General features: G+C 38.0%; 1 protein-coding gene across 1 annotated transcript in view; it reads right to left on the reverse strand.

Moving 5' to 3' along the window:
* Positions 1–10,608, reverse strand: part of NCKAP1 (NCK associated protein 1) — a 100,337-nt gene extending 89,729 nt beyond the window's left edge. Inside the window, exon 1 of the mRNA XM_004426706.3 lies at positions 10,242–10,608. Coding sequence (XP_004426763.1) covers positions 10,242–10,349 — 108 coding nt within the window. The 5' untranslated portion in view covers positions 10,350–10,608. The remainder of the gene's footprint in view (positions 1–10,241) is intronic.
* Between the last annotated feature and the right edge of the window lie 7,903 nt (positions 10,609–18,511).

The following is an 18,511-nucleotide window of genomic DNA, read 5'->3' on the forward strand; positions in this document are numbered from 1 at the left end:
TCAGTTTTATTTTTTAAGTCCTAGTCTAACTCAGCAATAAAACACCTTCCTTTGCCTAAATACTGTAGAATGAAACAATTTTTTTTAATATAATAACTTAATTGAAAAAAACACGAACAATCCAGGGATCATAGTGAGAATGCTTTTTGTGACAGTACAGGAAAGAAAGGAGCCCCATCTGAACCAGGTTAGAGAAAAGGAGAAAAACACAAAAAAGAGGAATTTAATTTTTACTCAATAAACAAGAAAGACCAAATTTTAAAGCAGGTTTTGCAAAATTGAAGGTATAAAGGGACCAGGATTCTCCCCTGAGTTTTTAACAAATTGAAGTTAGCCTAGAGGAAGAATGGACATCACCTAACATCACAGACTGTAAAGGCAACTTACCCATCATTCTTTCATTTTCTAATTTTAAACATAATGAAAGTAATACAGTGTGAAAATTTTCAACAAATATTGGAAAAACTATCAAGTGCAAATCAAGTCTCAAATTCTAGTATTAGTGATTAATTTTCCAATTTTTTTTTTCTCATCTGTATCACATATTTTGGCCAACCACTCTGCTTTGAACTTTCCCTTGAGCTCAGGTGGGTGAGAAAAAAAATTTTTATTAAGTAATCCACTGCTACAGTTTGGATTAAGAGGCTAGATAGGAAAGTATACTGAAATAATTAGAAATGCTTTAAAATTAATGTAATTTTATCAATAACTACCTCTTAATTACAGCCAATAACAGATTTTTTTTTTTTTTTGGTGAGATCAGCCCTGTGCTAAAATCTGCCAAATCCTCTTTTTTTTTGGCTGAGGAAGACTGGCCCTAGGCTAACATCCGTGCCCATCTTCCTCCACTTTATATGGGACGCCGCCACAACATGGCTTGCCAAGTAGTGCATCGGTGCACCCCCGGGGATCCGAACCGGCGAACCCCGGGCTGCCAAAGTGGAGCGTGCGCACTTAACCACTTGTGCCACCAGGCCGGCCCCAACAACAGATTTAAAGACATAAATTATGGTTATTGTTTTCTAAGTTCAAGTTCTGAGAAAATCATAAACTTAAGCAATATTTCAACCCATTATATATTTCAAAATTCGTTATTAAAAATTTTAGTGATTCTTATGCAACTATGACATACAACTATCTACTGGGGCTTTGGGGAAAAAATAAATAAATAAAAAAAAACTATAAAAAAAAAAAAATTTTAGTGATTCAAATGAGAGTTACTAATTACTATTCAATTCACAAGAAGATGTCTATGTCACTGTTGCCCTGAAACATTTTTCAGCTTCCAATATACAGAAACATCTCGGTTTATAAAACAAAGGTGTTCTCTTATAGTTTTTTAGAAGTATTATATGTGGTCACATTTCTACTGTTCTAAAGAAATTGCTCTTTAAAGGACTACTGAAAAACATACTTCTGAAATACAAATAGTTATTTTTTATTAGCAGTAAGTAGATATCAAACTATACTATCAGGTAGCAAAAAGGAACAGTGAAGAAATGTCTCCTAAAGGTAGTCTTGAGCTAGATTTAATAGGAAAAAAATGAACATTTATTAAATGTCCACTATGTTTCAAGCCCCAGAAATACAGTCAACATTTATTCACTTCTTACTCTTGTGCCAGGTACTGCACTAACACTTTACATGAATTAACTCATTTAATTCTCAATATTATAAGGTTAATTAAAGAATATTCCACAAATGTGGGAGAACTGAAATATCTATTTAAGACTGAAAGAATTAGAATCAATAAGACTAACATGGTTTAGAAAACCAAAAAATATAACCTAGAGCATAACAGAAGCTGAGAGCAAACAAGTGCCCTGTAGATGCATTTGCCAGCAGAAAGCCTATGTCCAGCCTAGCATTCCAGAAATTTAGTTATATCCCAGAAAACAAAATTAAATCACTACAGTGAACAATTATCAGAGAAAGAAATTAGAGGTATTAAGAACTTACATTTAACTTATTTCAGTGCTTCTTAACATCAGAAAGCCCACTTCAGGGGCTTTTTCTTATTCAGCAGGTTTGAGTCAAGTCCAGTTGTGTTTATTTTTAAAAACCTTCTAAAATGATTATATTGTATATCCCTGGCTAAGAACTACTGGTCTCCTCAATTTATAAATAGAGAAACTATAACTCAGAAAGGCTAAATAACTTGTCCAAGTAAGAAAAAGAAAATAGTATAAGAGCTTTATCTAGAACCTAGCTCTCTCAAGCCACAGAATGTACTACAAGTATGGAAAATATCATGATAGAGAAGTTGTTCAGAGGCTATATATGCCAGCAAGAAGGACATCAGACATTACTAGGATATTTTATAACTTTATACATTTTCTATCTTTATATATTCTACTGAACAAAAGTTCTGGAATCTTAAGTAATGTCTGGCTACTCCCTGACGTTGGCTGGCTGAAGCTTCTATCCATACTTCAAAACCAAGCACAGGGCCGGCCCCATGGCTTAGCGGTTAAGTGCGCGCGCTCCGGTACTGGCGGCCCGGGTTCAGATCCCGGGCGCACACCGACGCACCGCTTCTCCGGCCATGCTGAGGCCGCGTCCCACATACAGCAACTGGGATGTGCAACTACGACATACAACTATCTACTGGGGCTTTGGGGGAAAAATAAATAAATAAAAATTAAAAAAAAAAACACAAAACCAAGCACAGATGTCACAATCTCTTCTTCCCACCCCCCCAGACTTCTCAAGACTCCCCCAACCACACTTACAAACTACATTTTAATTAAATATCTATACATCTCTCCCACTCACTAAGATATGAATTTCTTAGCACTGGAGACTGCATCTTAATTTATGCATTTCCCCAGAGTCCAGGAAGACATCCAATAAGTGAAGAGTAAATGAATGAATGAAAAGGAAACCCTTAATATTGAACACTAAATGAAAGAAGAGCTCATATGACTTTATTAGTTTTAAAGATGCAGTTTTATTTCTGTCAAGTATCTAAAATAATCAACTATGCAATATGAATGTATTTTCCAGTACAGGCTCTTTTACTTAAAACAAGAGATTCCTTTGAAATGGACACATGTACAACCTTACTTACAAACTAACAATTCAAGAGCTTATGAAGTTTATTAACCTACTTAAGTAAAACATTTCAATACACTATTATTTGAAGAAATGATTCACTAGGAGATTTTCTCATCACTGTCAGATTAAGTAAACAATTTACCAAAGTCTAATTACAGAATTGAAAATTTCTAAGAGGATCAAAATTAAGATTTTACTACATTTACTAATAAAGGCAATATTAAAACAGTCAACCAAAAATCACATTTTGGGAATAGAAAGGAGTACTGCTAATTTTGGAATGTCAAAGACAAAAAGAAAGAAACTTACCGGTTCTACTTTCTTAACTGCATGTCTTATATTTCATGTTACAGGGCTTTCAATGTAAAAATGTTACCATTTGACTTTAGAAATCAAAATATAAAATGAAAAAAGTATACTGAAATTTCAAAATTAAAAACAAAATATCAAGTGAGGAAAAAAATTGCATGTGTCCTTAAAATTAAGGCAGATGAATGCTGTTTCATTCTTTTTAGTTTACACCTTCCTTTCTGCCTTTTTGTGTGTGTGTGTGTGAGGAAGATCAGCCCTGAGCTAACATCCATGCCAATCTTCCTCTTTTTGCTGAGGAAGACCAGCCCTGAGCTAACATCTATTGCCAATCCTCCTCCTTTTTTTTCCCCTTTCTCTCCCCAAAGCCCCAGTACCTAGTTGTATGTCACAGCTGCACATCCTTCTAGTTGCTGTATGTGGGATGCCACCTCAGCATGGCCGGACAAGACGTGCGTCGGTGTGCGCCCAGGATCCGAACCCGGGCTGCCAGTAGCGGGGCGCTCGCACTTAACCGCTGAGCCACGGGGCCGGTCCCCTCCTTTTTGCTTTATATACACTCTTTCCCCAGTTTAAGCAAAATTTCCTGTTTTTTTTTTTTTTAGTATTATTTCTATGATTAGTCCTTTCAGTTCGTCTATTTTAATATGTCAGAGACTACATTTTAGAAATAATCACAAAGGAAAAATGCACTTAACGTGAAAAGTAAACCTAAAACATATTTCCCCAAAAGATTTTTGAATAAATTGAATTTTAAAATTCCTAATTCTAAACTATTTATTATTTTAATACATTACAAAGTTAAACAGAAGTCTCCATTAATGATTACTCTGGTATACCAATAGTATGACCTCAATGGTCTTTTCATATAAATCCATACAAAGTTCATATAAAAGTAGTCTATATTAAGAGAAAAACTATTTCTGTAATATAATTGCATTTATATTCATGTTATTATGTGTTCAAAATCTAATCATATCTACCACAAAAATTTCACCTATGACTATAAGTCTAATGGCAAAATTAAGAGCCCAGACTTAGGGATCAAGAAAGAAAGGTGTCAACCCAAATTCTTATTTTTCTAGAGTAAGAACTGGGCAAAGTACTTAACCTCTCCAAATCAATTGCTTTACCTATAAAATAGGTACCTACATCACAGATCTAAGGACCAACACAAGAAAAAATACAAAACACTTAGCATACACTAAAGTCTCAATACATGGCAGCTAGCATCACTTTTATTACACATTATTTTTATTGGACAATAAAGAGATGAAACTATTCAGTTTTAGTAACATGTAAAATGTACATCTACTGAACCTGACCCAAAATTATTGTTGGAATTTTAAACATTAACATTTCTAGTAAATTATCAAATAAGAACATGAATTGGATTTCCAATCACTCTAACCAGTCAGGACAAGAACTTTCAACACTAACACATTTTTTCATCTGGGCCTCCTCATTTTTAAGGTATTGGATGTGGCTAGCTGAATATGTCCATTCCTTTAATTTTCTTAAAATGTAAGTATACTAGCAATAAATTAAGGACCCTAACTTCATTTATATGCAAACTGCACCATGCTGCTTCTTAATTTTATTTTTGTAAAGAATCTAATTTAGGGGCACAGTCCAGTGGCACAGTGGTTAAGTTTGTGGGTTGCGCTTAGGCAGCCTGGAGTTCACAGGTTCAGAGCCCGGGTGCGGACCTACACACAGCTCATCAAGCCATGCTGTGGCCGCGTCCCACACACAAAAAACAGAGGAAGATTGGCACAGATGTTAGCCCAGTGACAATCTTCCTCAAGCAAAAAGAGAAAGACTGGCAACAGATGGTAGCTCAAGGCCAATCTTCCTCACCAAAAAAAAAGAATCTAATTTAATCATAATATAATAAAATATGCATGCACATATGTTAGCATTTGTACCAAAAAGGATTAAGGCTTTTGTTTTTTTTTCCCATAGCATGTCTTGATTAGCGGTGCGTAGGTCCGTGTCCGGAATCCAAACCTGCCCAAGCGGAGCACGTGCACTTAACCACTAAGTCACTGGGCCAGCTCCTATATGGCTTATTTTTAAAAGTAGGAGATGGGCAGGCAAAAAATTTTAAAGTCACACATTTCTGTTATGTTTGAGTTTTTGACAATAAACACGTATACCTTTTGTAATCATTAAAAATTTTTAATATTTAAGTTATTTAACAATTCCACAAAGGAAACACAAGATGGATAATCTATCACTGCTACTTAAAAATATAAAAATAATTCTTTTTCCTAAGTGTTTTTCAGTGATCTTTATCTCCTCAACCTACCATCCAGCATAACAAGAAAAAAGAATTATCAGATCCTCATTTTTATAAGCAGCTTCCTTGAAAAATGTTACAGACAGACATAATAGGATTTGTTTAAATAAATAATACATATTATTTAAAGTCAGATTTATGGAAAGATTAATGTTTTCTTCTTAACATGTTTAAAGCTCTCATTAACGAAACCACAGGGAGAAAAAAAAATTTTATACTAATAATACTCATTATTCTAGAACTTGCCACAATTCAATCTTTGGAACATACTTCTGCCCCTGATTGACCACCAGAGAAAATAATGCCCTAAATGAAGAGAAACACAACACTGAAAGGGAAGACTGGAGCTGGCGTCCCTCCCTTCACCTTGCACTGCACCCTTCACATACATCTTTTTTTTTTCTGCATTAGATAAGCAGATAGCAGCTATGGACTTTCATTTTACACTGCTATTCTATTACTTTCTTCCTCATGAAATACATTTATCCAAAATCAAGAGAAAAGGACTGTGGGGGGGAAAAAAGAAAAATATTCCTCTAATCAAAAAACAAAAAAGTAAAAGTGGGATGAAATCTGCAAAAATACTCCATTAAAAAAAAGTTTGCAATAGTTGGGTGGGTCTTTTCTCCTTTTCTGTCTTTTAGAGTTGAGGCAATAATTTAACAAGAGGAAAAATATGCAAGTGTTAACTGAGAGTTTTTGGTACAGAGTTACCAAATTCATGTTGGTGATGGTGTAGGAAAAGAAAGGAGACAGAAAAAAACAAGAGTAAACAACAAAATAGAAATATTTTTAAACTCAGCAAAAATGTTTTCTTTTGGGATTTGGAAAAATGTGTTTGCTGAACAGCAATAAAATTTCAGAAAAATCCATGTTGCCCAAAAAAGTTGCTGAGACTCCTAAATAAATACTACCTTCCATTCACAGAAGTTTTAAGAGTTTCACATTGTTATTGTCTTTTGTCTTCACAAACAATCCTGTGAAGTAGGCAGAGCAGGCATTACCATCCCTATATTATGGAAATCTAAACTTAGCTCAGTTACTATTTAAGATGGGCCATAACTTCTACTTGTAAAGATAACATAATCAGAGCTGGAAGAGACTTTAGCCTTCCTTTTACAGTTAATTTTCCCCCATTTTACAGATGAGGAAAAATGAAGCTCATGGAAGTCAAGACACCTACCCAATGTTATAGAACTCTCAGTGACAGACTGAAAAATGGAATGCAGGTCTCCTAACTTCTAGCCCAGTACCCTTTACTTCCACCATGCTGCCTGCCATGCTGCAGTAACAGATATAAAAGTAGCCTGAAAAATGTTAAAACTCATTTTATAAGTGAGTAGCATTATTAAGTCTGGAAAAGGGAAGACTTGTTTTTAAAAAAAATAAAAACTTTAAGGAATTAAGAAACAAATAGGGCCGGCCCCGTGGCTTGGTGGTTAAGTGAGCGCGCTCCACTGCTGGCGACCCGGGTTCGGATCCCGGGCTCGCACCGACGCGCTGCTTCTCTGGCCATGCTGAGGCCGCGTCCCACATACAGCAACTAGAAGGATGTGCAGCTATGACATAGAACTATCTACTGGGGCTTTGGGGGGAAAAAATAAATAAATAAAATCTTTAAAAAAAAAAAAAGAAACAAATAAATGTAAATGTAAAACTGCCTACCACCCTCACGTGTTTCCCCTAAAATCCTCCTTTATGTGTTCTTATATCCCTGATTAAACTACAAGCTCCTTAAAATTTCCGTAACCTGTAAATATTAAGATCTCAAAAATTTTTTGACTGATGAAATTTTCTTTATAAAAGCAAAACATTTTTCAGTAACCATGTTACAGTCCCCTAATAAGCATTAAAGAACATTATTCTTGATTATAGTAACTTATGAAGTTATTTTAACTTAGGTCACTGAAGTATTTTTCATTGTGTATGCTCACTAAAATATTTCCATTGCAGACTTGCAATTAAAACAGCAAAGTAACCAGATCTGATAGACAATCTAATGCACACATGCATTAATAAAAATGTGATAATTGAGTGGTGGACATGTACTATGTGGTGGGAGGTTTTTTTGAGGACCAGAAGATTGAGACTGAAAAGATCACGTGGTTTATAGTGTCATAAAAATGCAGACAGCATGAACCTTATAAACACTTGGTGAACAGATCTTACTCATTTTGGCAAAATTTTTGAACAAATGTTTCAATTCCTAGCCAGCCGGGAAGATATGCCAGTCTTAGACAACTCTGCAGAGGCTGAAAGATTCAAAATCTGATGCATTTGTATGTAAAATTATACAAGGAAAGCAAACCAAAAATTATTAAAACTAGAGCAAGATTATACACACACACTCATATATATGTTAAATATATACATATAATATAATATATATAGTATTCATCCGTTTCAACAAGGCCTAACTGAAGGCCTCATGGACCACCTGAGGCCCTAAGTACCAGTAACTCAAAAGTGAGTAACACTGTCCCTGCCCAGAGGGAACTCACAATCAGGCAAGGTAGATAAAATACTTCTCAACAAACCATAAATATGTTAAGTGTTGAAATATAACATTTCAATAACTCAAAATATTTGACACTAGGATATAATGATCACATTCAACTCATTTTAAATTTTACTAGTGCAGTAATACAAGAGCCTCAAGTTTCTCAAAACAGGAAGTGAAAAAAGACACTTTTGAGAAAAGACAGTGAACTGAAATTATAAGAGTTCAAATGCTTCGAATTTAGTATAATCTTAGTTAATTTATGAAGGTGGATTATGCAAAGTTTGATTGTATTTACACCATAAAAATGTTGAACGAAGGCTTAAAAAAACCTATTTTGCCCAAATACCCAAATCACTTTTGATGTTAACTCTCACTTCCTCTTCTGGAAACCATCATAACCATTTCCTTTAACCACAATACCACAGGTCTAGTAACTTTTAGTAATGTTTGACTTGTTCGTTTTTTGGACAAGTTCAGATAGGAACCAATTTCCAACTTTGTTAAGGAGTATAATGCTCACAAAAAAGTTTAGGTCAATGCAACCTATAAGTAATACTACCTAAAATTAAATTATTCCCAACCTACATAAATGTATAATCAAGGCTCTCTGATAAATCCAGAGGGCTTCTTTCTAATGACACTGAGCTCCTGCCACATAAAATATAACCAACTGAATAGGCATGTTGCAGTTACTCTCCAAATTGCACTGAGTTTAGAGTCAATCAATCCTTGCATCCAGGTGAGCAACTGGGAGCATTGCTATCCTTATGCAATATTTATCACTATTAAGTCAGGTCAGTTTTCTCCTTTATAATTACAATGTCTACATCAAATTGTTTAGTTTTATACTTGAACCCCATGATAGGAATTTCAAAAAGATATTCTTTCTTCAGCAGCCCTAATTTACAAGCACTAACATTCTATTGCCATGAAAGAAATATTTATGATACACTAAAAAGCCAACAAAAATTATTATGAAGACATGACATCAAATACACATTGGAAACTCTAAGGATCTAGATTGTACCAAAAAATCTCTCTCTCATTTTCTCTTAATAAATTCTTTAAAATTTACTAACCTTGTCGTCAAAAGGATTTTGCTTGTTTTCTCTTAGAGATAAATTAATATAATATTTGTTCTATCTTTACATTTATTTTTCTTAATTCCAACTCAGCCTTCCATTCCTTAATCTGCTGAAGCCATATGAAGACTTTCAATGGGCTATTAGCTATAGCTTCTCAAATTATCAGCGTATGCTATAAATCAGCAGTGACAGCGACATACCCACAGTTTTTATTTTGTACCGACGCCGAACTTTAAGAAATGGTGTTTGGGTACTATCAGACAGGGCTGGAAAAACCAAGATGAGGAGGAGTAAAGAGGGAAGGGAGAGAAGGTTGTTATTCCTGTTCTAGTGACTCACAGCCCAGGAGTATTTCAGAAGAAAATTGGTTCCACCCTCACTTCCCCCTCCTCTCCACCTCCAAAATGACATGATCTCAAACGGTCAACCCGCTCTCAAATGGCTTTTATTTAGCAATCTAAAATAAAGTGGCAAAGTGGAGGGGATGTGGGGTTCATCCTGATTAGGCATTCCTTTCCCAAATTCCCACACTTACACACCAAAAAAATCCAGAAAAAATTGCTACCATCTCCGCCAGATTCCTACCATTCAACCCCAGTTAGGGAACACCCAAGTTTTCCTATTCCCCCCCAATCTCGCCCCCCCCCGCCACCCTCCTTTTCCAGTGTACCCCGTTCGGGGGCGGGGGTGCCGGGGAGAGGGCGGCAGCGACCCTCACCCGCAGCCGGGCCCGGCCGGATTCCGGCGCCAGGAGCCGGGAAATGGCTCCTCTCGGCCTCCGGCCGGCCCGCGAGCCACCGGGGAGGCGCCCGGACTCCGCATTAGGCCGCGGCGCATCCTGGCGACCCCGGGCCGGGCCTGCGGCGGCGAGGCCGTGATTTCTGCCCCGGGCGCCGCCCGCCGCCCTCACCCCGGCCGCCCCTGCCCTCCATTCCTCCTCGGCCCGCCCGCCGCCCCCGCCGCGGCCTCGCCGGCCCGTGCGCACCTTCTTGATGTTGTAGAGGCGGGTGAGCATGCCGACGCCCCGATCGTTGAGGATGGTGAGCTTCTCCGCCAGCTTCTGCTGACTGGGCTGCAGCACCGAGCGCGACATGGTGGTGGAGGAGGTGGTGGTGGTGGTGGTGGTGGTGGTGCCGCCGCCGCCGCCGCCGCCGGCCGCCTCGCGCCCAGTCCCCGGCCCGCGGCCTCCGCGGCAGCCTCTCCCGGGCCTCCTCCCCTCCCGCCCGCGACCTCCGCCTCAGGGGAGCGCGCCCATGGCCCGGGCGTCCCAATCCCGCGCCGGTGACAGAGCGAGCCGCGGCGGACGCTTCGGGGTCCCTTCCCCCGCAGCAGCCTGCGCCCCGGCAGCCTCCTGCCTTCCGCCCGCCGCCTTTCCGTCCCCACCCCCGGCGCTCTCCGCCCCAGCCCCCACCGAGCCGCCTTCCCGGGCTCCTCCACTAGGTGTGGCGGCGGCGGCGGCGTCTCCGGCGGCTGAGAACGAGGCCGCTTCTCGCAGCCCCGGACGAGCGCTCGGTCACCTGATCGGTCGCGCCGGCGCCCCCGCGAGGCCGGACGGAGAACTGCGCCTGGGGGGCCCTCGCCCTCCCCGCCCCGCCTCGCCGCCGCCGCCGCTCGGGACCCGGCTCGGGCCCCAGACCCGGCCCGGCCCACCCACTGCGCCTGATCCCGGCATGCGAGTCCTAACCCGGGATCGAGGCGGGTCACGTTTCTACGCTCGTCCCACTTAGCCCCACGCCCCTCTCCTTCAAGTTCCCAAAAGTTGCTTTTCCGCCCCACCTCCCCAAAGAAAGCAGCAGAAGCCCGGAGTGGGTGGGTTTCAGGCGAGTTTCGCCTAAGAGTGGGCTGGTGGCTCCAAGCTTTTTTTCCTCCCACTGCTTGACAGACGCTTTCCGCTGAACGTAGCAGATGTTGTGCTCCGCGAGGCGGGCATCGCCTCTCCCATCCTCCCCATCCCATCGCTACTCCCCCGCCTCAAGGCAGTTTGTGAGAGAGGAGGTCGGAAGTGAGGGCGACTCAAGTTCCTGAGATAATCAGAATCCGGAATTTGCCGACGAGGAGCACCCATCCGGAGAAAACGCTAATAGAGAGGCCCTGGCATGTGGAAGGCCAAAAATAAAATGTTCAATGAATGAAGGAACGCCCCCATTTTTTTCTGACCTCCACCCTAAATCCTACCCCTTCTTGGAAACATTCTACTTTTCTATCTCATTGTTTCTTTCCTGATCAATTTCTTCCCAGCCACGCTCCAAGACTACTCCCTTTGGTCAAATATATTAGACACGATTCCAAAAGTGAACAAATCAAGGACTTATGTAATTGACTGGGGTGAGGAATTCTAGCCAAGACAATTGAAGCCATTTTAGTATTTTTGGCCTTAATTTCCTTCAATGTGTTGATCTTATATTATGTTCATTAATTTTAAGTGAGTGACAAAATGTTCTGCCACCTTCAATAAAAGACATTTTAAGAGTAAATAAGCTATCATTGGATTGATCAAAACACTTTATGAAAAGGAAATTGTGACGAATAGCTTTTAAAACATTTTTTAAAGCTAATAAATGTACTATTCCTACGGAAATCTTCATTTCAATATCCCAACGAGAGAGAGGGAGTTAATGGAATGGATTGGATTTAAAGGCCGTTACAAAGAGTCCTACATCCACCAGAAAGTCTATCATACCTGACATTGTGCTTGAAATTCTATACATAGAATTTCATTGCCTTAAATGAAGGCTTTGTACCTAGAGTCCTTTTTGTTTGTTTTAAATACAAACACCTCAGAGAGATCACCTATTGAGCTATTATTAGTCAATAACACGTTAGGGGATTTAATTTATCTGGTTACTTTCCAACCTGATAGTTAAAATTTTAATTTAGAGGAGACCAGTGTCTGGAGCCTGAGAAAGTGAGAGCACAGCTGGGAGAAGGGAGGCTGCATGAGGGATTTGGGGCAGTCAGATGGGAAAACTGAAAGGTGTTGAATGTTGGGGGAAAGATGTGCTCCTTTAGAGGACCACAAGCAAATTTAACTAAAGGCAGAATTTCAGAGTCCTACCAGTGAAAGCTTACATCATTTTCTAGTTTTTCAAAAGTGCCGTATAGCGAGAACAAGAAAATGGCACCATATAATTTGAACACAACTGTTACTCCTCAAAAAAGCCATATCATGTTCCCATCTGAACTTGAATGCTTATAGCTGCTTATAACGCAGAGAGTACCCAATAAAGGGAGAACTCTGAAAATAGTAGTCTCATTCAATATTTATTACAACTAATTTTTAGACATATTGGCCCTAGACTGAATGGAATATGTCTATTTGAGTAAAAGAGATTAGGTCTAGATGAAGTATTTACAATTCTTGCATTTTGCATCAAAAAGCATTTTGTTATTAAGATCCAACCCTTTCAAAGTTTGCCTATATGTGTAGTATAAATATACTGTCAGTGCTAAGGTAATAATCATATATTTTGCTATGCATGTATGATTTATGGCTATTGTAATTATTATATGTCATTTTATATTTACTTTCAGGTTTTCAGTCTTTGAGAATATGCCATACCATGTGAATCAGCCTATAAAGTTATTATGAAAAATTGCTCCTGTTGTGGATTTTTTTTCCTGTTGTAGTTTTCTGGAAAACCATAATATTTTTTAAATGATTAGGAAACTAAATTTTAAAAAGCACAATTGAAAATTTTATTTCCCTCATCATACAAAGCATTGTCTTCACAGTTCCTTTGGTACTAAAGATTTTCAAATAGTTTCGCTTCAGTTAAGAGATTTCTGCTGTTTGTCCCCAGAACATATTCAGAAATCATTGAAATTATTATAAGCCTTCAGAGAGACGTAGGAAGTAGATGATAGCTTCATATTTGTAGTAATCTTAGAAAATTAACTAGTAAAGTTAACTAGTATAGACCAGTATGCCTAAAAAAGTGTAAATTTTACTGTATGTAAATTATATCTCAATAAATCTGACTTTTAAAAAGTTATGTATCTATGTTTGAAAAATTATTTTTATTGAGACAAGTATAATGGTACCCACTCTAAGGAATGTAAGCATTTGAAAATCCAAACTGGAAAATATTTAAATTGAAGGAGAAGTGAGGTTGACTTTATAAAAGTATTTATAATAGAATTACATTTTGTGGCACCCAAATATATTTTACAATGATTCAATTATAAACTTCTACTCATAAAATTTCAGAAACAAATCTATGGTACACAGCTTTTATATATGTATTATTACAAAACATTCAGTCATTTACAGTAACAATCCTGGATGGATTTAAAGAATACTTTTCAATTCTATGTAATACATTAAACAATCAAATACTTAAAGTATGCAAAGTACTGTTGTTCTAAAGGAGATATGAAGCTGTATAAGATCTAGATTTTGATTTCCTTGAACTCACATCCTGGTGAGAATAGAAATATACATAAGGAAGTCTAATATAAGGAGGCCTGAAATACAGGGCTATAAGAGAAGACCTAGAAAGAACAGTTTCAAGCTGAAGTTGCTAAGAGCCCTTTTGCAATACCTTACCCTTGGGCCTTGAATGAGAAGTAAGTCTTGGACTTATAAACTTGTAGAAAATGACATTCTAGGCAAAATGTTCAACTTTGGTGAATGCAAAATAGTAGGAAAGTGCTGGAAATAATAGGAATGTTCATTACATACATGAAAGAAACAATGGGAAATAAAGCCAGAAAGAGAAGTGGAACAGAAAATATGTAAGCTTATGAATGCTAAGATAGGGAAAAAAATTCAACGAAGAAGAAGAAATATAAAAAAAAAATGGGAGAACAAAAGATGACTTTTGAGGACTCAAGGATAACAAAGATAATTTGAAACAGTCGCTGACTGTGACAGGGTCATTGATTATCCTTCAATAGCTGTTGTTTCTTTCTCCCTTAGAAATAGAATAAAGACTACATCTCCCAGCCTCCCTTGCAGCCTAGTGTAGCCATAGGACTAATGTTCCAGCCAATATGATGTAAGTTTTCAAGAATCTTCCTTAAGAGATTGCTGCTCTCCTTTTGCCAATTCTTCTCCACTTGATTCATTCTCCCACATGAAACAAGGATGCGATAACCACTATCCTGGACTGTGAAGACAGTGGCCACTCACTAAGGATGGCAGAACATAGAAATGGAAAGTGTGTGTGGGCTTCTTCCCATACCAACCCTGGCCTGTCTAGATCTGGATGTTGTGTGAAAGAGAAACTTTTATTTAAGCTTCTTTTATTTATTTATTTATTTTTATTACTCACACAGCCAAACTCGATCCTAAATAATAACAGTTTTTGTGGCCAACGTTATAATATCTCTACTAGGAATCGGAGAAGGAATAATAATTAAATTTAATATTCAAGTGTTATTGCACTATGTGTCAGATGCTACTATTTGAGTTACTTTTTCTCATCTCCCTATCTCAACAACCCTTTGAGATGTCATCATCTTCATTTTAGAGGGGAGGAAACTGAAATGCAGATAGGTTTTTTAAATCGCCATGATCGCACTCATAGAAAGTGGTAAAGCTGGTATGTATTGGATCCTTTCTCAGTCAGACTCCAAAGTTCATGCATACTCTTAATTACTGTGATGTCTGAAGACCAGCTAAATGGCAGAAATTTGTCATGCACCCAGTGAACATGATTCTATAGTTTCTTCTAGAGTCCCTTAACACTGCCTACACCTTCATAAACAGTCCCTTCATTAAACTTTCTTCAGTTGACAGCTAGACTCTGCCATATTTTCCCCTGACTGAGATACCAGCTCTTTTAGGTGCCTTTCTTTAGGTTTTCTTTCTCCAGAAACTAGGATGAGAATTATTTCTGTAACGCATTTTGCTAATCATAAAGAATATTTCAGTTTGCTTTTTTTAATCACTTAGTTGACTCAGCCTTCTGTTGCTTTCCTACTTAAGGCAAGAAGAGAGAAAAATCGATGAAAGGCATCTTCTTGGATTCTTAAGATAAAGCTGTTAGATTATGATGTCTCCTGTCAAAGGTAATATTCCACTATTCTTAAAGACAAATGCAACATTTTTCCTCCCATCAGACTTCAAACCAGGTACTACCAGCTATGCATGACTAGAAATGTGTGACCAAATTTCTCTTAGAAACAGCTTGGGAATGGTGTAGTAGACATATATTGTTTTTGTCTGTCCTCCATCCCTTGCTTTGGGAAACTGCTACATTCTGACAAAATTGAGCATAGAAAGGGAAAAGGGGGTCAGGCTGTGGGAAGGGTCAGGCATATGTAAATAAGAAATTAGTGGAGTTCTGCAAGAATTGTCATTTTTTAAATTGTTTTAAAGACTGCATATAGTTAGACCATAATGTAAACAGAGGAACCAACTTTGGGTGAACTGTGAAAAAGCGCAACAGAAGATTTCACTTTTAACAGTAGTCATAGAAAGAATAGACAATAACATATATACTCAATCAATACTTCAAGTTGTTTTCTCCTACAAACAAAGACCACCAGGTACAGAAATATACTTCACTAAAAATAACTAAGAAAGAGAATAGGGAAAAGATGGAGCAACAGTATCCCAGTATCTGTAGTAAATGAAGTAAGGAGTTAAGATTCAGCCAGAGATTGCAACTTGGTATTGCAAAGGAGTAACGAAGACAGGCCTAAATGAAACATAAGACGTCTCCAGTAGTCAGCAGAAGAGATGCCAGAAATAGAACTGATCCGAAAAGTTCAAAAAGAAAACAATGAAAAATTAATTACAGTCTTGGTCTTGACTGTTCACATTCTATTAGCTTCGTCTTTTTAGCCTGCCAGATCTTTGGTAATGCACTTCACACATGTTTATTTGCTTCTGCTCTGCAAAACTGAAGATAGATTTATCTTTCCTTTTAAAGTCACTCAAATAACTTCAGTTTTCTCTGTGGAAAAATTCTAATGAACACTTTCAGTTTATGATTGGTTTTAATTCTTCTTGGTTCTTTTCACAGTACAAAGGACTTGTGAGTTCTTTGATTTTGTTTTAGAAATTTATTGTGCTTAGACTTATACAGTAGATCATGAAATACAGATCAGTGTATACAAATATTGGTTGATCTTTTTGGTTTGATCTTAAGTCTTTTTTAAATATTAGAATGCTACATGGAAAATTGGTGAAATCAATGGTAGAAAAAACTTGAGTTAGAATACAGGACAAGCTTATGATGATACTCAAGTTCCAGCTGAACACCTAAGACCCACTTACATTTTGTCTACCCCAAAAATGAACACTCTTTCAAAAATTGGGAAAGATATTGACTATACTGAACCAGACTTCCAAGGAGAGGCCTATGCTGGAGATACAAATTTGGGATCATCAGAATACGGATGTTATTTGAAGCCATGGGAATAGATGAGATCATTTTGGGGGAGAGTATTTTAAAAAGGAAAATAGGGCCTAGTCCAAAGCCCTGAGGAATTCCAACTTTTAGAATCAAATAAGATAAATGGAGCCAGCAAATGAGACTGAACAAGATTGTGAAGGAGACCAGAGACTGGGGCAGTATCTGGAAGGGTTAAGGGAAGGTTTTTTGTTTATTTTCAATGGTAGTTGCCTGATTATCCTGTAAAGAGGGAGAGATTTATAACTTGGCACAGAGAGAAGAGATCATCAAAGGAGCAGATACCTTGACAGAACAGGAAGAAAAGAAATGGAGGGGAAGCAGACGATACATGTATGGTGGATTGACTTTTTTTTTTAAATAATTTTATTTATTTATTTTTTTCCCCCAAAGCCCCAGTAGATAGTTGTATGTCATAGCTGCACATCCTTCTAGTTGCTGTATGTGGGACACGGCCTCAGCATGGCCAGAGAAGCAGTGTGTTGGTGCACACCCAGGATCCGAACCTGGGCCGCCAGCAGCAGAGCGCACGCACCCAACCGCTAAGCCACGAGGCCGGCCCTGGATTGATTTTTGATTGGGGGTTGTGGAGAGAGACAAGGTGATGATGATATTAGCTAACATTTACTGAGTACTTGCAGTGTGTCCTGTCCAAGTATCTTACATGCATTAACGGGTTTCATCTCCATAACAAACTCTTGAAGTAGGTTCACTCTATCATTCCTCTTAAACAGATGAGGAAGTTGTGCCCAAGGTCACAACTAGTAAGGGGCAGAGCTCAGACTATTGACCACTTGATGTGTACACTGATGTAAGTCAGTAGAATTGGTTTGGAGAAGATCAGAAAGTTTTCTCATATCTTCTATTTTCTCAATGAAATGGAAATACTTCCTTAGCCTAAAAGGGAGGCCATGTGTCGGAAATGTTAAATGTTCATTTGAGTTTGGCGTCATGTATTTAAATGGTTAGCAAAATAAGCCTACACTCTGGGATCAGACTGACAGAGTGGAATCCTGGCTTTGCCTCTTACAGCAGTGTGAACGTGGACAAGTGACTAAAGCTCTCTAAACCTCAATTTTTCACCTTAAATGGGGATAATTGTCCTACCTCCCTAAGTTGTTATGAGGAATGCACGAGACTGTTTTTAGAACTGTACCTTATACAATTCAGTGAGTATAAATGTTGCTTGCTGATACTTCTGTTATGGCTATTACTATTATTTTTATTATCATTGTTGCCCCAGTCTGCCCAGTTGTGTGATTTTCTACACCGGTACATGGCACAAAAAAGATAGAAGGTTGTGGATTTTTCTTGTTGTAGTTGAGTGCAGTGGAGGGAGAGAGTGGCAAAGGAGCTGAGAGAAGTGGTTAGGGAATAATATAGCTAGCTCATCGTGTTTTAGCATTCAGTCAAAAGGAATTAGAAACTTACCTAATTGTATTAACATTGCTTTGCTTGATGAACTCCTATTTGAAAGTAATAATTTCTGAAAATGACATTTTCACTATTTCATCTTAGACACACACCATAATCATTAAGCTTCTAAGTGTTGATTATGTGTAAATGCTAAGGACATTAAATTTTTTCTTATTATAAAATATACATTATACTAAAATATTATAAACTCATTATAAAATGATTTCTCCCATTAAAACATCACTGAAGTGTAAATATTTACAATAAGTCAGGTGGTCACTGATGCTTAAATTCAACTTTGTATTCTCACTTAAATTCAAATCAAATGTTACTTAACCACTATCATACAAACTAGGCTGCTACTGTCAAATCCTTTTTTTCTGCTTTAAAACTATGAATAAACAACTGCCCCACTTAGATTGTTTGCATGTTAAAGTATTACCATTTTCTTCTATTATTTCTAATTACTTAAACTGAT

This window comes from Ceratotherium simum, chromosome 9, assembly GCF_057802395.1.
Source record: "Ceratotherium simum simum isolate JZ-2026a chromosome 9, ASM5780239v1, whole genome shotgun sequence".
Taxonomy (NCBI): Eukaryota; Metazoa; Chordata; class Mammalia; order Perissodactyla; family Rhinocerotidae; genus Ceratotherium; species Ceratotherium simum.